This window comes from Cyanidioschyzon merolae, chromosome 13, assembly GCF_000091205.1.
Source record: "Cyanidioschyzon merolae strain 10D DNA, chromosome 13, complete genome".
Classification (NCBI taxonomy): domain Eukaryota; phylum Rhodophyta; class Bangiophyceae; order Cyanidiales; family Cyanidiaceae; genus Cyanidioschyzon; species Cyanidioschyzon merolae.
The window spans coordinates 278202-303481 of NC_010139.1; the positions used below are offsets into that span (position 1 = coordinate 278202).

The following is a 25280-nucleotide window of genomic DNA, read 5'->3' on the forward strand; positions in this document are numbered from 1 at the left end:
CAGTGTGGACGTTGGAAAGTCTCTGCGGACGATGGCGGCGCATGTCGTTGTCCAGCAGCGTACTCTGCGGCGATGCGCACCGCACACTCCGTAAACGATCCGCTCGCGCAGATGAACACATCATCTCGCCTGGATGCAATTTGCGAATATCGAGGACTATCCGTGGACATCAAAACCCACCTCAGCTCACTGGCGTACAACATCAAGGGTTTACGCAAGCCGTACCATGAATCAAATCCACGCAGAGGCGACGGCACCAGCGCGCGCCCCTGTTTCAACACGATGTCTGACGCAGCGTCGCCAATGAGTCGATGCAACAGCCTCCATCCAGCGTCAACAGCCAACAGGCATGGAAGATGATCCATGATGGACAGAGGATGCGAAGCAGGTGCAGTCGCCCGGTTCGTGCCGAGCAGTCTTTAGGGGTATTGCAGCGGTTGCGCCAGCATCGCTCACAAAAAACGAAAGTCAGGGTGCAGCTGATGGCGGCACAGGTTACGGCTGGTTTGGCGGCGCGAACTTATTGTATCCCGCTGCATAGATCAGAAGCGCATCAAAGCTTGCTCCTCATCAGGCAAAGCGCGCGCCATCTCGTATTCGACCAAGTCGACTTGTGCAGAGAGCGAGTACAGCGGCGGGTCGCCGACTGGCCACCCGCCGCTCCTGTTCAGGCGCTCACTTGGCTCCCGCTTCTGAAGTTGTCGCTACTGCTTGCTCCGCTTGCCCCTCCTCCTCAGGTTGCACGCCGATTTGTTCCATTAGGTCAGTGATGCTCTTTTCCAGTTCATCAATGCGGCTCGACATGTCTTCGATTCGCGATAAGATCGTGGAACTCATGCTCTCAAACCGTGACTGCATCTGTTCCAAGAGCTTTTGGACGTACTCAGTGAGATCCTCAACCGGCTCCTGCAACTCTGACGTATTTGTCTTGTTTTCTGTTGCCATCGTGTCTGAAAGGTGCCTATAAAAAACGTTCTCGCGCGCGAGCAAGGCGACGAACGCTCAGCGCAAGGTCGTCGTCGACAAGTGCGTGCAGGCGTACGCGCGCCGGCTCGCGCTTCGATCGCTGGCGGGTTCCAGAGGGCGCGTATACCGCTGGTGCCTGCCCGGCGCCTTGGCTGGCTGGATCGCCCCAGGTCGACTGCCTCCCAGCCGCTCTTGCTATCTTGTCATTGGTGCAGGGTCGATGACGCGTACGAGACCCGCCGGATTACGCTGGCGTAGCCGATGATGCGTACACGAACTGCGCCAAGAGCCGTTTGATGCTCGTGCGTACCACGACGCCTCGAGGGGTGTCGCTTTGAAAAAGGCACGCTCAATAGGTCAAGCGGGTGTCTGGATGCCGAACTAAACACGTCAAGCTCCGCGGTGGATCCGGTGGCACGCTCAGTGCAAGGCGCGGTTGCCACACGCAGGCCAGGATACCAAGCAACTGTGAACAGTTCGCGCGCTTCCCAGCTTGAGATATTTTTTGGAACACTTTCTTCGATGTGCAGTCTCGATATCCAAAGTGGAACAGTAGGGGCTAACGAATGCCTCAATTGTTTTAGGAGCCTCGACCGTCCTTTCGAAGTTGCCTTGCTGCTAGAGCTTGTTGCGTCACCGAAATGAAAATGATTCGCAATGCCTCCGAACAAGGATTCGTAAACGAACCGATAGCTTTCTTTCATTCATCCGGACACGCCTCCACTATTCTCCTTTTCTGACGTGTGAGATGGTAAAATCATGCATTGTTCAAATGTTCGATCTTTATTTTTCAACTCAACTCGATCCTATCCACACTGACTGCAGTCGCATGCTTTCTCGCACTGTATAGCAGCAGATCAAGATCAAGATGCCATGTACCATACAGACGGTAGAAGAATTGCCTATAGGATCCATTCTTTACTGGACAGTGCAAGGGGATTGCATTTCTATCTCAGGTCAGTCATGTAACAGTACTCAAATTGTTGAAAGACTCGGCAAGAAAGAATAAGATGCGGTCAACGCCAAAACCGATACGCTTACGGACCGCTCGCGGTCCATGGTAGGAAAACGACCCGTTGATTACCTTACGGAAAGCAAAAATCAACGATAGTGTACACCACCACTGGCGTCTCTGCTTCCCAATAGCTTGTTCGTGTGGTCCTGAGAACACCTGGAAACACTTGTAAAACAGTCCCAGGTCATGCACGGCCATTCGCCACAGAATTCGCAACTGCAGAAGAGTTCCCGGAGCTTTGCGATCGGTATGAAGCAAATGGACAACGCTTTATTCTTTCAGTCGGTTCGATCTGCTTCGGACGAACCAGTCGGAGCTTGTATGGGTATTCGCATCGAGGCAGATCGTTGTATGTACGATCGAACTGGAAGCGAACGATGGCGCCATCTGTTCTAGTTTTAATGGGTTCATTGAGCGACCTCTGTCTTGCTCGTGGAGCAGAAACATCCAACAGCACCAACCGCCTTGTCGAATAATAGAAGACTCTTCGCTGACGTACGGCGACTTTATTGGTCAACGTGGCATTTGACAATCCGCCTTGCGTTCGAGCTTTTGGGAATTCTATCGGAATAGAGCTGATTTTCATTCCTCCGTACGCTCTTTAATTCAACCGCAACGAAAGAGTGCTTTCTACTGTGAAACGTAATCATCGGTCCACCGGGCGAGTCGCCGAAGCATCCAGCACACTGTGACACACCCGGGCACATTTCGTGGTCCTTCCGCAGGTCCTTCACCTTTGGGGAAGGTCCTCACCTAAACGCATAAAATAGTGCATTCATTTTCAGGAAATAAAAAATCGATGGTATGAGTTTGGATGCACACTTCAGAACAAAGAGATGGAGAAGAGCCAGCGGAGCGCTTCGGTGATAGAAAAGCACCGAGAGCTGACACAGAACCAAATGACACAGAGTGAACGAGTTCTAGGAATCCTTGCATTGGTGGGTTCACGCAGCGACGATAAACGCATGGAGTTCGTGATACGAGACCTCAACGCTGCCATCAATATCCGACGATATGCAGAGCTGAAGACGAAACCCGCAGAGCTGTAACGATCCAACTTTATGAGGCGACCTATTAGGATCGAAGTTTGCAACGAGAAACTGAAACCGACAACAAGCAGCTGATCGAAAACGACTGGGTGGCGTCTGCACGTGGATACGCATCTACCCTACATAATCGTGCGACAATTTTTGTTCCACTGACCACATACCATGTCTGAATAACTTTTTGGCGTCCTCCTGTGACGACTCGTCGGCAAGCTCACGCAGAAATTTCACTGAACTTGTCAAGTCAAATACTCGATTCCATTTGAAAGACAATGCCTTCTCACTTGGTTGCTATCGATGGAACCACGGTCGACTTCAGTTCGACAAATCCCGGGAGATACGCACGCAGTGGCTGTCTTCTCTTGTATTTGCGTGGAAAAGGTCTGGGGCGCGGACTCTAGTCACAGCGGTGATCTCTTCGGGTGCAGCGTGCGTCACGACTTCGCATGGGCGGAGCGTAGACGAATCGAATTTTCTCGACTTGATCTCCAGCATGGATTACCATACCGGCGCTCGTTTCATCATGGACAAGCTTGCGTTCCACAAATCCTCTTTCGAATGGGACAGCGTGTGCTTGGTCGTCCTACGGATATTGAGTTCGCCACGGGCATCGCCCTAAACAAGTCCATGATCGTTGGGTCCGGCAACTGGCTGGCGCGGAAACCTTCCAGGACGTCGCGGGGAGCCTTCTGGATCCGTCACGGGCCTGTGCCGGGCGATGCAGCGAGCGGTCACGCACCGCAGGGCGCCAATCTGAGGACGACAAATGGAGAATACACTCGAATGCCTGACTACCGACGAGTGGCACTGCTACGAAAGGCGCATCCGGGCTCTATACAAACAAGCGAAAAACGGCTGGCGAGGCGTCGATCGCAGCATTCGCCTGTGCATGGAAAACATGAAAAACATTCGAAAACAGCGTGATCAGGAGTTTAGCGCTGCCACGAACATCTTGCGACTGCTGAAAAAAGAGCTGGAAGCACAGGAGAGACTGGGGCATTTAAAACCTGAAAAAAGATACCCTCAAAGGGAACAGTTGGAAAAAGTCTGCAAAGGCTGGCATTGATAAAACCGGGAACAGACTCAAACTTTCGTTCACGCGCCCGAGCTGGCGTGCCCGTTCCGCTGAGTTTTCACCTGGGTGCTTAGCTCATGCACGAACGCGCTAGGACTCGTTCAGAAAACGGACCCCTCTACAGACGCACCTCATGGAAAACCCCATGCTCACCGGGGCGCCGTCTTACGTCTCAACCCAATGCTGCCTTTTGCTGCGTTTCGCTCTCCAATCAACCTACGCCTCAGGCGATACGCCCATGAGCGCAGGTAACAAACCTACAATCGAAGCGTCTAGGCAGCCGGCAGCGTTGCGGTCGAGAGGGTGTCCCCGTGTCGCTCGGCCAATATCGTCCATAAATATACAACATAGAACAACCCATGAGGCTCCAGCTCCGATGACCTGCCTGCGAGCGATCCATTCGGCGTGCTTCCTGCGCGAACGATACCCGTCGAACAGCAGTGAGGGTGTTTCAGGTAACCGCGTCCAAGGGCACTATGGTAAGCTGTGTTTTCTTCGTGTCTACATTTCATCCATATTCTTTGAATTGGCAACCACGAAACGCACCGCTTCTGCGCAGAGAAACGCTAACCCGGCGACCGACACCTGTTGTGGTGCAACGACGCGCGAACGGAGCTGCGCTGCCGATTCGGACCGAATGGAGCGGCTGGACGCGTCCTGAAAGCGGCGTGCGGCGTATGCCTACGAACATGCCCCGTGGACGCTCCAGGAAACCGTCATTTAGCCCAACTGGAGGCGGCGCTACGACACTGGAACGGGAGGCTGTGCGGGAAAAGACAACGGCAACCAAGGGTGTGGACCCCGGCAAGAAGTACAAGCTACTGCTGTTTAATGACGAGAAGAACACGAGGGAACGTGTCGTTGAGGTGCTCCTCAAGTGCATTCCGGGTCTTTCCAAGCTGGATGCACAGTCCATTATGCAAAAAGCACACACGACGGGCATGGCACTCGTCGGTGTCTGGGTCTTCGAACTCGCGGAGGCGTACTGCGACCTGCTGCGCTCTGAAGGCCTTGTCTCAGATATAGAGCCAGCTGAGTAGCAAGCGATTTGTACAGTATTTGCGCTACGTTGTCCTTTATCCGGCATCGATCCGAGAACGGGTAACGCAGGGCAGAGCGCTCACCGAGAGGTATTCGCGTGCGTGCGCACGTGTATTCCTGGTGTGTCGTCTCCGAGCCGCCACCATGAACCGCGCACGCTTCAGCTTCCTTCGGATGCTCATTGCCGCAGCTATCGGGCACTTTGCTGAGATACCAAGGTGCTTAGACCACCGTCTACCGCCAAGACCTGCCCCGTGATGAACGGATTCTCTATGAGCAGGACAATGGCGCTCGCCACCTCTTCGGGACGTCCGATTCTACCTAGCGGATGAAGCACTTCGCTTGCTTTTCTCGATGCTGGTCGCTCCGTGATAAACGATGCAAGTGGCGTCTCCGTCATACCCGGTGCTACACAGTTGACGCGGAGTCCACGCGGTGCGAACGACGCGGCTGCACTACGGGCCATGCCTATCACCCCGGCCTTTGCTGCTGCGATCGCTTCATGGTTCGGTAGCCCGTGCATGCTCACAGCACTTGTACAGAGAGTAACACTCTTGTTCACCGGACCGTCTCCCGTGGACTGGCGGAGGCGCGGGAGTTGTTTACAGGCCGCTCGCAGGACGTAAAAGGCGGAAGCAGTATTCAGCTGTAGCGTTTCCTGCAACAGCTCGTCGGAGACTGAGGTTATGGGCTTCAAAACGATAGAACCTACGCAGTGCGTCACGTGGTCCAGCGTCCCGTGCTGATCCAGCGCCTTTTTAAACGCTTCCTCAACCGCTGCAGACTGCAAAATATCCGCAGCGTGAACAGTCGGCGCGCCTGTGTCGCTAGGGCGCGACCCACCGAGCTCGCCAGCGAGTTGGTCCAGTTTCTCCTTGTTTCTTGCGACTAGAACTAGCTGGTGGCCTCGCTTATGAAGTAAGCGAGCCGTAGCAGCCCCAATTCCACCTGTCGCTCCGAAAATAATCGAGACTGGACCGGCCATGGCAATGTGAAACAGGGAATAGTCTCTGAAAATGAACGTGATTGCTCTTGAGCTTGATCTCGGCACTGGCCGATGCGGCCGCGATGCAGCAGGTGCTTGCATTTGCTCGGTTTTCGAGAACTTCGGGTCTCGCCAGCTGCATTGATCAAGAACAGCGACACCAAAGCATGGCAAGCCAGGTACATATGCTGACCACGAAAGCGTTCGGACAGCCGGCAGCGAGGATCCCGAGTTCAAGAATTGTCGCTCTGGACCAAGGCGCTTGAGAGAGGTCCGCGCCTCGAGGCTGAACGTGTGCTGGACCTGCGTTGCGTCAAAATGGAACACTAAAATGCTCGCTCTCTTCCTGTCTTTCGAGTTTTCCCAAAATTTCTCACGTATTCTGCATCGATATTCGGAATGGAGCAACTGCGGCTCATGGAATCAAATAAAGCATTAGGATTCTCGGTAGTGGGTTCAGGATGGATTCTTCGACTTTTTGCCGCTTGAGTTCGTGATGTCATCGGGATCGAGATACTTCGCGAAGCGAACGAACGTGGTGTCGTAAAATAATCGATATCGTCATCCGATTCAGGAGTATACGTCTACGCACGTGTCCGCTCCGTACGAGTTGCGTACCCGAATCAAACAGTCTTGAAGTTTTCGCTTTTCTAGATGCAAAGCGAGTCGTGTGCACAGCGATTCGCGTCGCTGGATTGACGAGGAGGAAAGATGAGCGTCGTCCCCTGATGACTTGTTAACAAGAACATGTCGAAAGTTCGCAGAACTCGTCACGTCAAATAATTGATTCCAGTCGGAAGGCAAAGCTTCTTCACTCTGTGCGGTAATCGACGGAACGGCACGCTACAGCAGCGCGACACGTCTCCGGGGATAAGCTCCCAGACGCTCTCATCAGCTCTGTTTGCATGGGATAGGTCTAGGACGCTGACTTGAGTCATAGAAGCAATCGCTTCTTTCGAAGTGTTCGTCAACGCTTTGCACGAAGGAAGCCTTGACGAAATGATACTTCTCGAGTACAGCGCCAACATGGATAATCCGTTCAGTCGGTTAGCTCGTCATGAATAACATCGCGTTCGACAAATTCTCTATTGACTGGAACAGTGCGCCTGCAGCCGACGTAGTACTCGCCGAGGGAAACGCTCAGACAAAGTCCGTGATCGTCGGCTGCGGCACCGGATGCGGAATGCGAAAAGGACATCGCAGGGAGACTTGCATATCCACCAGGGGTAAGTATGGAGCGATGAAGGAAGCGGTGACGCGCCATCAGGCGGCATTCGGAGAATGAGGTGTGATGCACATATGAGAATCCACGACCAAAGCCAAGTGCCATCGTTGCGAGAAGCGAACCAGGGAAATATACAAAGAAGATGAAAATGGCAAGCGAAGCGGAAATCGCAACCGTGGGCTTTACATGTCACGCGTTGACAATAGCAGGAATCAGCGTAATCGGGAGTTTAAAGCCGCCATCAACATCCTTCGATAACTGTCAACGGATTCAGAGGCACAGGAGGGACGGATCCAGTGAACTCGATAACTACTACAGAGGAACAGGAAGCAGTGGCAAACGCAACCCGCGTAGTCTAATGTTGATAATATTGGGTAGAGAGTCAAAGTGTCATGTATATACGCTATGGGTAGCGGAACAATTCGATACGAATCTTCCGTGGTTGCAGTGAGCTGGGAGCGTGCCCAGTCGATAGCCTTCGCTGACCGGTTGCCTGAAATCCGAGTCCCTCCGCGGTCCGGCGCTCGCCTTATCCAACGAACATGCACCGCGATACGCGTTTTCGCTCTTCCAAGTGACGTCATACCTCCGAACAAGGGTTATCGACCCTGTGATGCAGTCGCCAGAGAACAGTTCTTTGCGGGAACGTGCGAATATCCCCAGCGTCGCAAAGGCGAGTCGACCTGACCGGTCCCGCTTCTGCGGCATGATGCGGACTAGTTCCGCATTTTCCAAGCGCCGCGCATGGTTCAGAAACCTTGAATGACAGTGTTTCAAGGACAGGTCTGAGGTATGGTACACACTTTTTACATGTATCCTGAACGTCGTGCATGGTTCAGATACGTTAAATCACAGTGCACAAAGGCCAGGTCTGGGGTAGAGTTGCGTGTTCAGGGGACCGCTGCCGGCGTCTTAGGGAACCAGCCAGAAGCAAGTGGCAACTCCTGCTACTGCCGTTAACGAGAACATTCCTGTAGTATCCACGAGGTGCATCGTTTCCCAGTTGAGCGATAGTGGCAACTCTCGTTCTCCCCGAGTTGGCGGCTGGCCTCCATGTGGCCCGCATCGAGCGCACTGCTCGGACACGGAACCAAAACTGTCTGAAGATCGTGTTGCTGATGCTCGGCGAGCCGCAGACGGCACCGCATCAGCACCGGCGCCGTGTTCGGTGGTACCGATTCTGGCTCCGAAAACGTCTGGTGTAGTTTCTCTTCTCAATGCAGCACGGCGAGCTAGACTCCTAAGCGTTCTGGGTCGATAATCCTCAACGATACGTTATGGGTTGCGGATTTGGGTCTGGGTCGCGCCACCTGTTTTGGTGACGCCGGATGGGCCAACCGTTGCTTCTGAACGAGGCAGTTATGCTCGTTAACTGCAGAGGACGAAGCACGGTCGTGATCGCTCAACTGGAGGCACTTTGGCTATCTGCACGCAAGAGACAGTATAGACCACGTCTTTTGGGGCATCTCTACACCCCTCGGGGCTCGAACGAAGGGAACTTGATCGATCTGGAGGTATGCATCCGCATTTGGCTGCAGAGAAGATTCACTGATAGCAGCGCTGGATGCCGCACCTGGTATTTGGCGCCCGCGAGCCCGCTTCAACGAAGGTGATGAAGTCGTATCGTACGGATCCATGGATATCTGGGGCAACGAGGAGAACGGGAGCCATTCAAGAGGACGGATAGCCCGGGTGGAATCGTTGATGGCAGAGGCGTCGCAGGCATCTTCCGCTGGTGGCAATGGTGATCCGGCATGGGAAGTCTGAAAACGCTGTATTGGAGGACGCTGCAGCATTGCAAGGCCTGCTGGCCTCGTTTCAAGGACAACGATAAATACGACATACACGTGAAGCAGCAGTCTAGTTAGCGTGCTCGATCTATGAACCATCCGCGAGCGAGAGCACGTTGGTAAGACGTGCGCAGCCCATGTCTTGAGACACAGACGCCTGCTCCAATGCAGCCTCGCTAAAAAAAAGGTGCGACGACACTACGCCAGGAAACAACTGTCGTGAAACGACACTCAGGGGCCGCGAGCCCACAAGGGTCCTACTCCTGGCTACGAAGCTGCAGATAGTCACCTGCGAGCCGGTTCTGAGCCCCCCTTGAGGAGAATGAAAACCGGCTGACGTTGGCGGTCTATGTCAAAGCGGGTGCCCTGTGGCACCGACGCGGACGACGACACTCAGAGCTTTCGCTTCTGAGCCATCTGTTTCACACCTATCGCGTCTGTAGGTGTGGAACCAGAGGCACCGAAACGTCTTCCGCAAGCGCGCCTAACGGCCTTGTACTCCAAGAACTACGGCACGGAGTGCGCTCGTGAGTAGGTTCGCTTCTGACTCGTTTTCATCCAGCAAGCTCGGCGGAGCAGAACTCGCCCAAACCGCAACGAGTAACGGTTTGCGTGTACATAGCTCCCCAAAGGTCCAGCAAGTAAACCGAACGCCTCCGGAGAGCGAATCAAGTGACGCGCAAGGGAAATGGGGGGAAACCCACTCTGTCCGCGGGAGTAGACACTCAGCGGTACCGTTGCACCGTACTGTGTGATCTTCCAGCGGACGCCCACAGAGACGTCACAAGTGTCGGCTCCGTGTGCGTCGCTGGCCCAAGACAGAGTGTTCAAAAGCAGAAGCGTCTCGACGACCTGAACTCGTCGACAGCCTCCTAGCGTGGTGTCCAGCGCACCAAGAACACCTAAGCGTTTACCGCCAGTTGGCGCCAAATGGAAGGCGCCAGCCGCGTGACGCCCGCTCTCCGAGCGCGTGGTCGACGTGACGCGTCCAGCGCCTTGAGCTGGTACTTTTGGTTAGACGGAACCCACGAAATCGTTCACTTCACTCCGTATCATTTTAGGGAACCTGGTATTCGAGCACACGAAAAGTGCGAGAGCATCGATAGGGGTTAGCAGAGGGAATACGCCCGCGGCAGGTGGTTCTGCTCAAACCAAGATATCGATGCATGCCCCTGGGTCGACATTTCACGATGAGCATCTACCCTGATAGCCGGAGCACCGACGTGGCATTCGAGTATCGTCCGGTCGATGCACGGTGTCACCAGGAGTGCTGGTATATCACCAAAATCCGGACAAGCGATGCATGCAAGCTGGGAGCCTCGTCTGGGTTTCTTTCTTGTGGAAACTCAATGCTTCTCGCCGAAATTCTCTGGATGCGTGATAGCTGGAGGTAACCAGGCAAGGTGCTGCCTTTCGCCTCCAACTCTTGCATGCTCGACCGGTTCAAGACCGGCGTTCGCCCAGCAATTCAGGGTACGTGGTTAAGCGGGAATCGTTTGCGGGATCATTTACACTTCAGTTTCATGCACAGAGAGGCACTGCGGGGCGGCCTGGGCCTTGTCTGGCGACCGCGGCGACGCATCGTGCATCGCTGCTGCAGAACTCTCGTTCGACGGTGAACATGTTTCTGAGTCCATGGAGCCGCAATCCCTCCTAGAAGAATGGAGGACTCATCCTCGTTGAAAAGCAGCGCTCGCGCACCCCCGCGGCCTCCAAGCACGATTTCCAGCTCCGATTCCAGGCAAGCGTCCAGTATTGCAGCAGGGATCCTCTACAGGCTGGGCATGAGGCGTGCCTACGAGTTCCCGATTCATTCTCTTGTTGGAGACGTTCTTGAAAGGGATCGAGCGACGGGCACCTGCAGAGGAACTGCGTTCTATCCCGTGATTATCCCGAGCACTCGTCCGTTCAAACGAGTCGGGTAGGATGCATCGATCTCCATCGATAGAAAACATCGCTTCGGTTGCGAAGCGATCGACGAGCGCGTCGCTTGCGGACCTCGACTGCCATCTTGACTCCTGAGCAGCAACTCTATCCGAGACGACTTCGACGACGAGCGCTCGTTCGAGTTTTTATGACAGGAAAGGCAGCTTGGCCAGTTTTGCTTTACGTGCCGAACTTGATTGGGTATGCGCGCATAGGGCTAGCTTTGGTCGCCTTCTGGAACGTACCGCACCCGGCAACGTTCCTGACGTTCTATACCACCGGGTTTCTGCTTGACGCTGCTGACGGCTACGCAGCACGCCTGCTCGGGCAGTCGTCGGCGTTTGGTGCTGTGCTTGACATGCTGACGGATCGATTCTCTACCGCTGGGTTGCTTCTTCTGATTGCTCTACAGGATCTAGCGAACGCTGGTTTGACATGCAACACGGTGACGTGCGCTCTGACAACGTGTTTTCGGGTTACTGTATGCGTTGCCCTGCTTATTTTGGATGCAGTGAGCCACTTTTGGCAAGTGTGTGCCGCAACCCTAGCCCGTGCGACCAGTCACAAAGCCGCAGGTCCCGGACGCCTGGTGAAGCTATATTATCGCCGAAGTGTGTTGACAACGGTATGCCTTTTTAGTGAGGTGTTTTTGTTGCTGCATTTCACGCGTGTTGCTGGTTGGTCCGCCAGGGTCGAAACTGCCAGTCATATGGAGCTGCTATGGATTGCCGCATACTACGGTTGCGCTATAGTATATGTGCTCAAACAGTTTATATCTTTGGCCCAGATCTGGAACGCCGCGGCGCTTCTCGAGCTCTCATGTTCTGGATGCGGACACGTATCCGACGCAAAACGCCCTTAGCCATGAACTGCTCATCTGCGTACGAGTTTTGCTGACCGCGCAGTGCTGCTAGCGCGGGGCAGTGTATCCGGAGAACGTCACCGCTGAGCACTGAAACGACGACCTGGATATTGTGTGTGTGTGTGTGTGTGGATCCAATGCTCTGTGGACGGGCGTTCAACGAACATGCGAGTGCATCTCGTTGCGTGGAACGACGACCCTGGACCCAGAGAGGGATGGCAAGAATCACCTCTGCCGACTCGTGCATCCATTGAGACGTTATCCGGGGCCATGCGGTTTGCGTGAACGATTTGCTGGCGCCTTGCGATGTTCCGTAGTTTTTCATATAGAATAGGATCGTCTTTCCACAAGCATGCGCTTGCCGACCCCACTGCGTGACTCCAGATCATGCTGCTTGGATGAGCGCTTTACTTGCGCCTTTGCAACATTCCACAGTCCTTCGTACAGAACAGTATAACCCTGCCACATGTATACATTGCGTATCCCAATACCCGCTCTGTTGCCTAACGTCGCTGGTGCGCCTACATGACGCGTCGTGTATGTATGTGTGTGTATGATTCCATGGCGAAATGCCTAGCGCGGACGCTCGGTGCCATTCGCATCGCTGCATTGGGAACTGGTTTACCGCGAAACACATTCTGTTTCAGACACAGGTTACCAGAGCGCGTGCCATAGCGCAGCCTCGAACAGTTCATAAATTTCGCTCTCTGAGGTCCCTCTTGCATACGATTCTACCCCGAACATCCAAGAGGTGTTTCATGCACGCACAGGCCGAGTGAAGCCGCTGTGCGATGCTTGCCACATGCAGCGACCATCGAATATGGAAAGAAAGGTATCATCCGCTGTGTAAGGTAGATTGTCCAGTAGAATCCGGTCGATGCGATGATGTTTGCGATGGATCCAAAGGCAATAAGGTCGAGAAGAGGCCGACACCGCTCAACTACTCTCCACAATGAAAGCGATGCTATGCAGAGTGGCATCATCGCCTAGATGATCCACGATGCGCTTTTCAGAGCACCTGGCACTCCCGTATCCGCGTCATCGAAAGCGGAGCATTGCGCACAGGACGCAAGGTGTCTGTCTCGGTACGTCATGATATTCACACATACCCAGGGGAATACGATTGGACTCCTCTGTCTTTGGTCACTGAAAATTTTACGCAGCGACTCCGTCCAGGGGCCCTCGTTCCATGCGCAAACGAGGCCTCATCGAGCACATCATCTGTGACCGAGTCGCGAAATAACAGCGAGTCCGATGCTCGCAACGCGGTACACAGGCGACGAGCCGTCCAGGGCTGAGCGCTCCCCTGCTCGGAGACCTCGGCGCTGGACCCCGACTGTCGCCACTGACTCTCTTCGTCCGCGTCTTTGTGACTTTCGTGCAGCCCGCGAAGCCCCTGACTGTGGTGCAGCAACGCGCTCACGTCGCCAGCAGTGATTGCATCACACGGATGCACATTGTCCACAGGGAATCACTGGAGCTTCAAGGAACTGCGCAATGAAAACATTAGGCTTTAGTCTTTTGCTTTTGATACCGGCCAGTAGGTTCGGCGATAGAAGCGCAGGAAAAGCAGCAGGTACGATGCATTGCAGAACGTGCTGATCGCCAAGGCAGGCATACCCATGCAACGTTGCGGATTTCTCCAGTACAAGTAGAGATATGGGATCGTCAACGCGAAACTAGTGATGAATTGCACGATTTGCAGAAGCGTTATCCATCGCTTCCATGGAAACCGCCATTGCATGGACGCATACGCAAAGTACATGTACATGATTGTATGGATGGCGGTATTAAACAGCATTCCATAGATTGAAAAATTGAGGCCGTAACGCAACCAGCTCCAAGTTTCGAATACCACCGATGCATGATGCCAAACATGTAGCACCGTCAACGGTTTCCCGCGTGCCGCAAGCAGAAACGTATCGAAAAACTCCACCGGTTTCGACAAGTAAAACATGTACAGCCAGTAGTAGATGTTTCTGGGAAAATTATCGAACGACGAAGAACAGAAGGTGCGCTCTATGCTACCGTCGCTGCGCGTAACCGCAACGACGGCGCTGGCGGCGCCGAGGAACATCACCCCCGACCAGGCCGAGAGCACCAGGTTGTGCAGAAACGCCAGCAGCCTCAGAGCCTGGTCTAGTGGACGCGACACATGAATGCGCCAAGCTAACCACAGTATAAACGTGGAAAGAAAATAGAAAAACCAGAAAATCAGCAGCCAGATCGGCGCAGAAAACGCGTGGCTCGTTGCGCTTGGTGATAGTGTCGACCAGTGCGTCCAGTGTATAGGTACCTTCATACTCCCCGGTCCAGTACGAAGCGTTTCCACTGCAAACTTAAACTGCTGGATAGAAGCCTCCAGGATCATATTCAGGTTCATGATTGACAGTCTAACGAGCGAGCGAGCGAGCGAGCGAGGAAGCCACACCTGCGCACATAGCCGCCGCCTGCTCCTGAACTGCAACGAGGCGCCTGCGCTTTCGAACGAGCGAACGATGCGCTTGTCACTGGCAAACCGGTACGTTTCTGTCATTCTGCAAGCGCTGCACCTGCGACTTGGCCTATGAAACCAGATCCTCAAAAAGCCTCCATAAAGCCAGATATACACGCTGGGCGTTATATAGGTGAAGAAGACTTGAGCGATGACGACGACTTTGAGCCAGTGCTCGAGTCCGGGAGCAGGACGCAGGACGGGACGCCTTACCGAGAGTATACCCTGCGCGTGCTGCCCTGGGTAGACTGGGATAAGCTGTTCACGGATACGCAGTCTGAACCCAGCGACAGTCTAGAGCTCTCGGACTCTTCACAATCTGGAGATGAAGACGAGCTCGGCAACGATAGCGGCGAAACGGCCGCTAGGAATACAAAGGAAGCAGCGGAAGCAGAGTTTGTACGTCGTGAGTATATTCTCGCGCGCTTTCCAAACACGGACGGTTGCACAACCGACAAGCGCGAACAAACAACCGGTCTTCGCTTTGACCCGAGCACAAAGCTCCCAGTACCGAAACGCGGAGCAGTGCCGCGCTATCAGCCCGGTGGCTTTGCGCGACTTTGCCGCGAGGGCGAGGAGACCTTGCGTGAACGACTAGAGGCGTTGGAAGAGGCTCAGCGCGTGGATGCACAGCTCAAGGTTGGCAAAGCGCCCTGGTACAAACAACGGCGGGATCTGGAGGGTATCGCTCGAATTCCGGAGCGTTATCGGAAACGACTCATCTTGGAGGTCGAGGAAACCTCTGAGCCTGCTCAGGGTGCCTCCGCGTCGGAGCCGAGCGCTGCCCACATGAGTGACGCGAAGAACGCTGGACGCCCCGAGGCGACTCGTACAGTTCGCGATGATCCCAAGGCGCCCAGTACAAAAAGACGGAAGGTCTTCTATGGTACCATGGATAGTGCGCTTGGGTCTGATTACTGTCTGATGATTGTTCGAGATGATCGTACCATCGATCTGGTGCCTGTTGGACGCTACGCTTGGCATAATTTCAAGTTTGCGCCTAAGTTATCCGATATGGCGAATGAGCGCATGCATCGACGTGACGCTCGGCAGGCAGTGGACGCAACACGTCCATCAGAGATGACCGTGGATCGCAGGGGATCGTCGCCTGTAATTGCGGATACGGGGGAGCAGGCAATCACCGTGAGTACTGAGGATGATCCGCTCGTCCACGTGGAACAGAAACTGAGAGCGCGCGCAGCCTTGGCGGATACCATTCTGGAACGCCGTCGGCATCTCGTGAATAGTTCGTCGCACGCGGCTAGTCTCTGGTCTGGCACCCAGTGGCAGCGCCCGTTCGTGCGTCGGACCGATGAGGGTGTGCATCCTCCACATGATTCGGAACCCGCTGTCAGTCAAGGGCAGTTAGACCCATCTCTGCTGCTGTCGCGAAGAGAGATTGATTCGAGTGATGAATCAAACGCTGAGGATCGTTCTGGAGAAGATGACGTTGATGTCGTACGCGAAAACGGTCGACACACACCTGAGCGCTATCCAAATGCATCCGCTGATGATGCGTCGGTACTCGCGGCAGCGTTTCGGTATCGGGGGGGCCAGACGCCGTCGTGCTCGCACTCGAATGCATCCGGTAGTGGCACCGAGTCGCAAAGTTCGCTTGAGCGTCTCGAGCGCTATCAGGCTGAGGATCCTCTGCGGCAGGGCAGCTTCTCTGACGCTGGCGACGATACGGACATGCAGTGGAGGCATCGCTCGGGTCTGTCTGAAAACGGCCGGATGCTGAAACGCCTGCTCGAGAGGGAGAAAACTGCGCAGCCGCCAGCTGGAGTCGGATTCCGCTCAGAGATACCGCTAACGCGACCGTCTTCGCAGGCACCGTCAGATGCCGGAGCTACGGGCACCAGCGGATACGATTCTGCGCCCCGCTTCCAGGAACACGAGTCTATCGCGGGATCGGCTGGAGCCAAGTATCCCGGGAAGCCAGTCTCTGCAGGTGAACAGCACGCTGTGCCTTCGCATTTACTGCCGGCGCCGGATGGAGTTATCGAAGAAATGCATATCAAAGCCGTGTTGCGGTATCTCGCGAGGCAAGGTTCCTACGTTACTGTGAAGGAGCTCCTTTCTTATTTTCAACCATGGTTTCCAGCGCAAAAGGAGCGTGTTGCTGCTCTGGTTCGAAAAATGTGCACCGCACGCGAGATCCCACCTGGATCAGGTCGCATCTGTGTGTTGCTCAAGGAGCAGGTGCTGCAGCATGCCCCGGCGTCATGAGCGCATAAGCGGTAGGTCGATGCCGGGCACATCCGGCACGCTGCATCGCGGGTTGCATGCCCTTCGCATACCGCTCCAGGCTTGATCAGGGGCGATAACAGACGCTCCAGCGATGTATCCTTTGCGTGCTGCCTGATACGGAAAACGACATCTTCAAGCAGCGCATGACGCTCAGACATGTTCTTGATTGAAGCTTTGACGAGAAGCGAAAACCTTTGGAACGATCCGCTTTCAATCCAAGGCCGTAAGGATATCCGATCTCGTACGATCCATACAGGCAAGGATCTGAATGGAGCGCATTTTCCGTTCGTTTATTTTCAACGGATCGCTCGAGGCGCTCCCGGGTCACGCAATGCGATGGTGTGTGCTGGCGCTGCTGCTGGGCGTTCGGCGTTGCTGTGCGTTTACGAGTTATCTGCGCCCCCACGGTGTGCATGTGATGAACGCCCGAGACGAATGAGGCCGCCCACGCTGCTGCCGGGCTGCGTCAGCAAGCATCCCCAGTTTGGTACGATCAAGTGCCGGGACATCCATGCAGTCCTGCATGTTACGCGTGCGGCCGTCTTATCGCCTGAGCTGGCGCACGTAAGCGCACTCGCAACGCAAGTAGCTCTGGGTAGCGTTCTGAGGCCTAGACGCAGCGTGCTCGAGATGTTGCACATCCGAATGCCGTTCGGGAGATGCGATACCGGCGCTGTGGACGGAACCCCGGTCCGCTATGGAGCATGCGGCAGCGACGGACATCGATACCTGCACTGGATAAAATATCCAGTATGTTCTCTGCATGCTTACCTGACGTGCATTGACTTCATCTCAGATACTTGTCTGCGCTGTGCATTGTCTGCTGTAAGCTACGACCTGGGTTTGTTCAACGCAGCGCAGGCATGCACGAACATACATGATGGTATTTGCATGTCGATTTTGCAAGGTTGCTTGACCTGCCAGCTCTGAACTCAACCGTAGCGCACTCCACGCTGCGAGATGCGTTTATGACCGCACCCTGTCCTTTGATCTGCCAAACGTTCCCAGACACGAAAAGCAACCCAGGCATGCTTCATCTCTCATGACTGTACGTCGATAGATGATGCACATACAATACTCGTATACACGGTGTCCGCTCAGGTGGAAGACGCTGCGGGTCTCTGCTCGTGGCGTTGCCGCAGCGGTCGGAGAGTGTCGATCGCGCGTTCCTGCATCCCCGCCGGCGCTACTTGATACACGATGTACACTGACAGAATGCGCTGATATCAAGAGCGCAATCGGGGGTGCCTGTTCAGTGTGTAAAGGTTGTATAAAAAACGCGATGTGCGCTGTCGACTGGAGAGAACGTTGCGTGCGATTGTAACTACAGCGCAGCATTCTCGACATTCACTACGTTCAAAAAAAGACAGAAAAAAAGCACTTGCTTTTTGCAACGGTCCCGAAAGAACACAAACGAACCAGCAACCAGCGACTCGATACCAATTTCGTTCCAGCTTCACGGTGAACATTGAACGGGGGCAAACGTCTCCGTATTTTCGAACGTTGATCCGCATGATGGAAGGTCGCACGACCCCGACGTGTCCGGCGGGCTCGTGCCTCACGCCTCCCTCAGTTACCGGGTGATGTGGCGACACCCGAGCGACTCATCTGCAACGATGTTTTTGTTTTTAGATGAGAAAGCGGTAGGCTGCATGCTAGGCGTTGCCCTGGTTGCAGTACGCTCCTGGCAGATCGCTTCGCGCTACCGCAAGCAGTGCGTCTCTCTCCGCAGCTTGCTGGCTCCCAGTATCATAAAGAGTCCCGATTCCGTATTGAATAAAAGACACTTCGAGCCAACGTCCTCAGTCGTATGCCAATCCCGTTCTATGCTCGTGCTGCACCCGCACCAGCTGTATAGGGGTTATTCAGGGGACAGCAAGGCAGGTACTCGCTGCGCGATAGAACGCACGAAACGACCAGTACAACCTATATCACATATAGGTTATGGAACTTGAGCGTATGGCACAGCATGATGGACAATTCCATGAACCCTACTATCCATCCCGTGTCTGGGTTCCGTGGTCAATGGAAACATTTCGTCAAACATGAGAGAAAAAGCCGGTAGGCCTCAGCGTGCCACCAAGTCCCGTTTTTGAAATCCCTCATCGGGCGATCGCGCCAAATCGATCGTACGTTGCGCGTTGGTGCGCTCTTGCGCTGTGCTGCGGCACGCTGCAGTACGCACGCTCTGGTGAACTGCTCTGTCGTGCTCGATATCGCAACGATTGTGTTGACGGCACAACAAAGGTCTCTGAATGGTGCATACAGGAGTATGCGCTTCAGGTGAACATATTCTGCAGAAGCAGGTAGCTTGTTTGGAAGCTACCTGTGAGACGCTACGAGAGCATAGTCAACGGGAGTATGCAGCGCTCGAGAAGAGCGTGGCACAGGCGTTCACGGCGCTACAACGCGAGAATGCTGAGCTGGAGCTGATAGCGTCCCAATGGCGACGATGTTGTGCGGAGCAGCAGTGGGCTGGTATTGTTGCCCACCAGGAGTTGGTGAAAGAGCGTGCGCGGGTGCGCGAACTGGAGGAAAAAATTGAGTTGATGGACTTGCTGTACGCGGAGGAACAGCGTCGCTGGCAGCAGGCGCTTGCATCCATGGAGGCGGAACTGGTGCTTTTACGCAGTGTCAGCGTCCCCGGGCCGCTGGACACGAATCCGGACTTGCAACCGGCGCTGATGGAAGTACCCGCGATGAAGAGCATGACGTGTCCGCAAATCGTGGAACCGAGCGTGGTGCCAGCCACCGAGAATGACGCAGACGATGCAATAGAGTCGCGTGAAAATACGGCCGAAGTACCGGAACGGCGAAGCAGTGCAAAATCCAACAAGTCTCGTACGGCGAAACGAAATCAAAGCCGAGGCAAGCGTTTGGTGCCATCACATCGTACCGAGCCTCGTCGCAAATCCGAAACTGCACCCAAGCCGAGCAAACGGGAATCAGAACAGAGGGACGCGCAAACCCCAGTCGTGTGCTCGACGACTGCAAAGCGCCGCCGCCGCGTCTCTTTTTCAAGCCCAGCTGACCCCGTCTCTGTGCTGGAGGGTTCCAGCCTCTATGAAGGCCCCGGTCGAGATTGCGTTCATCCGCAGGAACCTGGACCAGCCGAACGCATCGTACCTGATCGGCGTCAAAAAGCAGTGGACCTCCATTTCCAGAAAGCCCAACAAGGCAGGCGCAAGCTCTTCAGTTTTATCACGCAGCAGCGCCTTGTCATCGCCAAGCCGCGACCTGTACCAACGCTCACCCAGCTCTGAGCGTGGTCGGGTGCCAGAGGCAGCAGCCTACGTGCGCTATCCGCACGAGATGCGAACGCTCGACTCAAGGCCCTTTTACAATGTCTCAGCATCAATACCCGCTGTACCTGGTGGCGCAGCGTCGCTGGTAGCCGCCCATCAACGCGTAAAGCATAGAACGGTGAACGAGCCTGCCGTGCCGCGCTCCATTCAACCCGATAACATATCCAATAATGACTACCGCGAAGCTTCCGCAAGCATGCACGATCCCTGTTTTGCATAGATGCTAGCGCGTTGGTCCAATTGCGAGGAACTGTGACGTGCAGCTGCCTTGCAGACGCACATGCCCGAACACCCCACTCCGGTAGCATCCATTTCGCTTCCATGTACCGCTCGCAGGGTGATTCGTCTGCGCGAAAGCATGCCATGCCGTTCGAGCGCTTATGCATCCTCCTCGTCACTGGTCACTAGCATTCGACGTCTGCTGCTCGACGCAGTCGCAGATACTCCGGATGCGGCGGGTGCTTGCGGTTCAGCGGATACGGCGGTCTCTGAGGACGGGCTCGCTGCCACATTGTCACCGGCACCAGCACGACTGCGCTGCTGGAGGTGGACTGCTGCGCCCGGGGCAGCGGCATCCAGCGGCGATGTGCCGGGGTGCTCGGAGGTCGACTCTGGCGTCTCGTGCTCGACCAGTGCCTCATCGGATGCGCTCTCCGCGGAGTTCATACTGTGGTCATCCTCGTGGTCATCGTCCAACATAGCCTCCAGCCGCTCCAGCTCAGCGTCTTCGTCACGAATCGTGCGTTGGCGAACCCCGAATCGACGATCATCCAACAACTCCATGGCAGAGTCGGCATCGGAAGCCTCTTCTCCGGAGTCATCGTCCCGGGCGAGAGTCCCTGTCGAGCCCGTATGCCCTGCGTCGCGACGCTGTTCGCCAGCGAGCGGGTCCACGCCTAACTGTTGCGGTGCGAGCAACTCATTCTGAGCGAGTCTCTGTCCTCGCCGACGACGTCGCGCTTCGATTCGTTGCTCGGCTTTTCGACGCTGATTCTCGAAATCAAGCAGCGTCTTCTCTTCGCTTTCTGGGGCCCGGTCGAGCGCTGCCACCTGCACGCGGCGGCTACGCCCCGTCTCTGCGAAAGATCTCGAGGCAAGGTCGCCCGCTCGAAGCTCCTTTTCGAGACCCGCTCCTAACTTTGCGGTCGACGGCACCCGAGCGCCTGCTAGTAGTTGTTGTACCACCGCCGGGTCAACGTTGGTTTTGAAATGGCCTTTGATTTCGCCATTGTAGTTGACCATACGCTGCGGATCGCCGCAGATAACATGCTCGCGGCCTGGTATCCCCTGTTCTACAATCAGCTCGAGAGCTACCCGGTCGCCTATGTGCAGCGTACGGGACCCGTCGCTCCATTCGATGATGCGAGCGTTCGATTCCCACTCACCGGTAGTGGGATTCCGTCGCCAGCGGATCAAGGCGGGTTTCTTGGACCGGTTTCGCCACGGGCCAGCGGGTGCATCAGTACGAGAGTCTGTACGAGCATGGCTCTGGCTTTCCCTATTCTCCAGCGCTTCGATTCCAATAAACTTAAAAGGCAGCCGCAGCAGGTAATAGTCGGGGGTGTGGCGCCGGAGTCCACCTGCACCTGCCCCGCCTTGAACGGGAGCAGCTCCGCCGGGGCTCCCGGCCACGCAATGTTCAGCCCTGCTTTCAGCGGCCTCGTAGTCGGCGTCTTTAATCAAGTGAGCTTTTGGTTCAAGCGGTGTCCTGTTCGGAGCTCCGAAACCTCGCCCCGGTTCCCGGGCAGCCGTCTCGACCGCGAAGCGCGACTGGGCGCCCACGTCAACCGCATCCTCTACGGACTCGTCGCTGCTTGAGTCCCCGAAAATCTCCTGAAGATCACGGGACCACTTGGACTCGGTCATCGGTACACGAGTTCCCAAGTGACCAGGGTTGCCTTGTGAAGAAGGATAGCCGCTCGTAGAGCGCTCTCCGAACAGCGTTCGTTTACCAGCGTCTGTTCAATAGGGCTACAGCGGCGGCAGCGCGACAAGCTTCGCGCTCGACGGGCGTGAGCGGCAACACGCCTGTTCGCTCGCTCGATCACACCAGTGAGTTGTACTCTGCCGAAGCCTATATTCCAAGTCAGAGTCTTTATGATCTTCGTTTCTGGTTAACGCGGACGACGCTCTGATTGCTCGTGTGTCTCCCGGGCGGTGCGTCCGGGTACGGCAGACACACCGCACCCCCGGTTCATACACTGAACCGAGAACGGGGCTGCTTCCCTGTGAAACGTCCTACTCCACCGTTTTCGATACGGAAACTCCGTATGGAACTAGAATGAGAATGTGCAGACGTCACGAAAAAAAATAGCGTCGAAAGGATTGCCCCTGAGGGTGCATCTCGGCAGCGAGGGTTCTGGTTGCAGCGCGTTTACGCGGAGCACGTCACGCATGTGTTGCTGAATACGCGCTACGACCTGCTGCACAGCAGGTCGCTATACCAAGACTTTTCACTGGCGAATATGCTATAACCGCACGGGAAGCAGCAGCAGCAGCAGCAGCAGCAGCAGCAGCAGCAGCAGCAGCGGGCAATGCACATCACCGTTTCCGATGCTGTCAGACAAGCATCGGCTGCTCAGGAGCCTGTGTACGCACAGACGTGGAACTCTAGATGCAAAGCAACAATGCAACACCTGAGACGAACCGACAAGTCGCTTTGACACGAAAGGTCCAAGGAGAGCACCCAGACGCAAAGTTTCAGCTGCATCTGTGCTTCGCCGCGTGAGGCGAATGGGCGCCTCCCGCTCAGCAACCGATTCAATGATACTGATTGTACTCGTTTCGCGGAAGCAGTCCAGAAATGCAACAAGTAAGAAGTTGCATGCATTATGGCTGTACACGCGGCGTGCAAAGTGCACGATTCCTTTACAGGGGAATATTTCCATGTTTTTTCGGGGGCCATGGCTCCCGTAACGCCGCTGTCTCTTTGCTCGCTAGGAGGCTTAGCCCGTGTATGAGCCATCGACGCGTCAGTCTTGGTCGCACGACAGCATCGACGTAGCCACGCTGGAGTGCAACCGAAACCGAGGATTCCTCGCTCGCTTCAGTGTCACCCGAAGTTTCGAGCGCATCCGTCGACGCAACTCGCCTGCGAAGGATCTGACTCGCTGCAGCCCTACCCATGACAGCGATATGGGCACAGGGCCAAGTTGCGTTCAGGTCGCCACGCAGGTGCTTGCTTGCCATGACACAGTACGCGCCACCGTATGCCTTACGCAAAATAATGGTCAGTTTCGGCACGGTTGCCTCCGTGTACGCATACAGCAACTTGGAGCCGTGTCGGATGATGCCGCCATGCTCTTGCTGCGTTCCGGGAAGGAAGCCTGGTACGTCAACCAGCGTCACGATCGGTATGCCGAATGCATCTGCAAAGCGCACAAACCGTGCTGCTTTGACGGCAGCGTCGGAATCGATTGCACCTGCTATGCACAGCGGTTGGTTGGCAATCAATGCCACACTGCGACCGTTCAGTCGAGCAAATGCAGTTAGCATGTTTGGAGCGAAATCGGTTTGAATTTCTAGAAATTCTTCATCATCGACGAGGCGCATCAGAACATCCCGCATGTCGTATGGCGTATGCGCATCCGAGGGTACCAGTCGATCGAGCACGGGTTCTTCGCGGTCGCTGGGATCCTCGGTGACAACAACTTGGGGAGCGGGAACACGCGCATTCTGCGGCAGGTACGACAGCAGCTCACGGGCGAGTTGTATCACGGCAATATCGTCGTCGGCGTCTAAATGGGCAACGCCCGAGATACGACAGTGAACTGCGGCACCGCCAAGCGCCTCATCAGTTGTTTGTTCGCCTAGGGCAGCGTTCGTTACGCTGGGCCCCGTCACGAACATTCGTGCATGTCGTCTGCTCATGAGCACAAAGTCCGTGAGTGCTGGTGAGTACACTGCACCACCTGCACACGGCCCGAGAATCAGGGAAAGCTGCGGGATGTATCCCGAAGCCAACACATTGCGTTTGAAGACCTCTGCGTAGCCTGCGAGCGAGCGCACCCCTTCCTGGATGCGCGCTCCTCCGGAATCACAGAGAGCAACAACTGGCGCGCCGACCTCGATGGCCTTGTCGATGACCTTGCAGATCTTTGCGGCGTTGGCTTCGGAAAGAGAGCCACCAGCAACGGTGAAGTCCTGGCTGTAAACGAACACAGGTCGACCGTGAATCCGTCCAAAGCCCGACACAACGCCGTCGCCAGGAGTGCGATGTTTTCCAAGCGGATCCGAAGACGATGCATGGAGGGACTCTCTTGAACTGACCAGTCGATCAAGCTCTTGAAAAGAGCCACGATCCAGTAAAAGGTACAACCGCTCCCGAGCGGTTAGCTTTCCCTGGGCGTGCTGGCGGCGCACTCGAGCCCGGCCGCCTCCGCAAAGAGCGAACACTTCTTCCTGGTACGTCCGCTCGCCAACACCCAAGACAGACGCAAGTCCGCTCGCTACTATCTGGTCCGTGGCACCGGCTTCCGTCGAGGCAGAGTCCAGGTCCCTGTTCGTGGTTACGGAGCCGTTTACTGAACCACCCGTTCCAACGTCGTGCGGGTGTTCAGCGAAAGCGCCCCCGCCACCTGTACTGGACCTGGAGCACGCAGTGGACAGCCAAACGCGGAACCGCTGTCGTACGGTTCTCCATGTGACGCTCTGCAGTCGCTGTGGCCAGGAGGTGTCTCGCATGGCGCACACCGCTGAACGCCGTTCTAAAGTAGAACGTCGTCGGCGGTGTACAGTAGTAGCGACCGGTGCGCCTTGGACAACAAGTCGCCTACTGACGTGCAGACGCTTCCTAGGCTTTTTCGACCGGCCGCCTACTACTGCTTCCAATTGTGTCTCATATAGTAAAACCTTAAGAGGTTGTCCAACAAAATTCTCTCGTGTCATCTCTGGAGGTCTGTTCTCCAACACCGCACATCTCCTTATATTGATGGCGGTAATAAAATCTCGGTTCACAAAATCCATCCGTTTCGTGCCGTTGGGAGTTGTACTTACTAATGCAAGCAGTCCACGAACTTTCGCTCTCCTTTCCATTTGCTCTTCCGTCAGCTGTCTATACTTTGCTATATCCTCAGGGCTCCTCTGGCACTTTTCCATCTCGACTCTCTGAAGTGTTAACCCCTGTTCATGGTGTGTATACGATGTTCGAAACTCATCTACAGGTATCGTAACGAAACGCCTTGCACACTCCTTGTACATTCTTGTCGTTGGAGCTGGTGTAGTGCCTTTCTTGGGCACCCATCGTCCTGCTCCGTCCGCTACGACGAGCCTCTGACTTTCCTCCTCCTTCAGGGCGCTCA

The 25280-nt window shown here is 55.4% G+C and overlaps 8 protein-coding genes and 4 non-coding genes across 12 annotated transcripts, besides 2 other annotated features; 6 read left to right on the plus strand and 6 right to left on the minus strand.

The window, feature by feature from the left end:
• Nucleotides 1-4059: 4059 nt before the first annotated feature.
• Nucleotides 4060-4317: a sequence feature (possible transcribed region).
• A 261-nt stretch (nt 4318-4578) lies between these two features.
• Nucleotides 4579-5142, plus strand: CYME_CMM121C (hypothetical protein, conserved; the record flags this gene model as incomplete). Its single annotated transcript, XM_005536967.1, has 1 exon — nt 4579-5142. The coding sequence occupies one exon, from the start codon at nt 4579-4581 to the stop codon at nt 5140-5142; it is 564 nt and encodes a 187-aa protein (XP_005537024.1).
• Nucleotides 5143-5333: 191 nt separating this feature from the next.
• CYME_CMM122C (similar to 3-oxoacyl-(acyl carrier protein) reductase) lies at nt 5334-6230 on the minus strand (the record flags this gene model as incomplete). Its single annotated transcript, XM_005536968.1, has 1 exon — nt 5334-6230. One exon carries the CDS (start codon nt 6228-6230, stop codon nt 5334-5336), a length of 897 nt encoding a protein of 298 aa, XP_005537025.1.
• A 1921-nt stretch (nt 6231-8151) lies between these two features.
• Nucleotides 8152-10043, minus strand: CYME_CMM123T. Its single transcript, XR_002461444.1, has one exon. It is a non-coding gene; the product is annotated as a hypothetical transcript (transcript).
• On the plus strand, nt 8530-9967 carry CYME_CMM124T. The gene has a single exon (XR_002461445.1). It is a non-coding gene; the product is annotated as a hypothetical transcript (transcript).
• A 1174-nt stretch (nt 10044-11217) lies between the features above and the next one.
• On the plus strand, nt 11218-11931 carry CYME_CMM125C (CDP-diacylglycerol--Inositol 3-phosphatidyltransferase; the record flags this gene model as incomplete). Its single annotated transcript, XM_005536969.1, has 1 exon — nt 11218-11931. One exon carries the CDS (start codon nt 11218-11220, stop codon nt 11929-11931), a length of 714 nt encoding a protein of 237 aa, XP_005537026.1.
• A 1513-nt stretch (nt 11932-13444) lies between these two features.
• Nucleotides 13445-14314, minus strand: CYME_CMM126C (similar to elongation of very long chain fatty acids Elo3p; the record flags this gene model as incomplete). The annotated part of the gene is made up of 1 exon (XM_005536970.1): nt 13445-14314. The coding sequence occupies one exon, from the start codon at nt 14312-14314 to the stop codon at nt 13445-13447; it is 870 nt and encodes a 289-aa protein (XP_005537027.1).
• A 183-nt stretch (nt 14315-14497) lies between these two features.
• CYME_CMM127C (hypothetical protein) lies at nt 14498-16654 on the plus strand (the record flags this gene model as incomplete). Its single annotated transcript, XM_005536971.1, has 1 exon — nt 14498-16654. One exon carries the CDS (start codon nt 14498-14500, stop codon nt 16652-16654), a length of 2157 nt encoding a protein of 718 aa, XP_005537028.1.
• CYME_CMM128T lies at nt 16387-18722 on the minus strand. Its single transcript, XR_002461446.1, has one exon. It is a non-coding gene; the product is annotated as a hypothetical transcript (transcript).
• Nucleotides 18723-18930: 208 nt separating this feature from the next.
• Nucleotides 18931-19938, plus strand: CYME_CMM129C (hypothetical protein; the record flags this gene model as incomplete). Its single annotated transcript, XM_005536972.1, has 1 exon — nt 18931-19938. The coding sequence occupies one exon, from the start codon at nt 18931-18933 to the stop codon at nt 19936-19938; it is 1008 nt and encodes a 335-aa protein (XP_005537029.1).
• Nucleotides 19939-20358: 420 nt separating this feature from the next.
• On the minus strand, nt 20359-21846 carry CYME_CMM130C (hypothetical protein; the record flags this gene model as incomplete). The annotated part of the gene is made up of 1 exon (XM_005536973.1): nt 20359-21846. One exon carries the CDS (start codon nt 21844-21846, stop codon nt 20359-20361), a length of 1488 nt encoding a protein of 495 aa, XP_005537030.1.
• A 173-nt stretch (nt 21847-22019) lies between these two features.
• On the plus strand, nt 22020-24143 carry CYME_CMM131T. Its single transcript, XR_002461447.1, has one exon. It is a non-coding gene; the product is annotated as a hypothetical transcript (transcript).
• CYME_CMM132C (mitochondrial propionyl-CoA carboxylase, beta subunit, precursor) lies at nt 22849-24663 on the minus strand (the record flags this gene model as incomplete). Its single annotated transcript, XM_005536974.1, has 1 exon — nt 22849-24663. The coding sequence occupies one exon, from the start codon at nt 24661-24663 to the stop codon at nt 22849-22851; it is 1815 nt and encodes a 604-aa protein (XP_005537031.1).
• A 180-nt stretch (nt 24664-24843) lies between these two features.
• Nucleotides 24844-25280: part of a sequence feature (repetitive element) that runs on past the window's edge.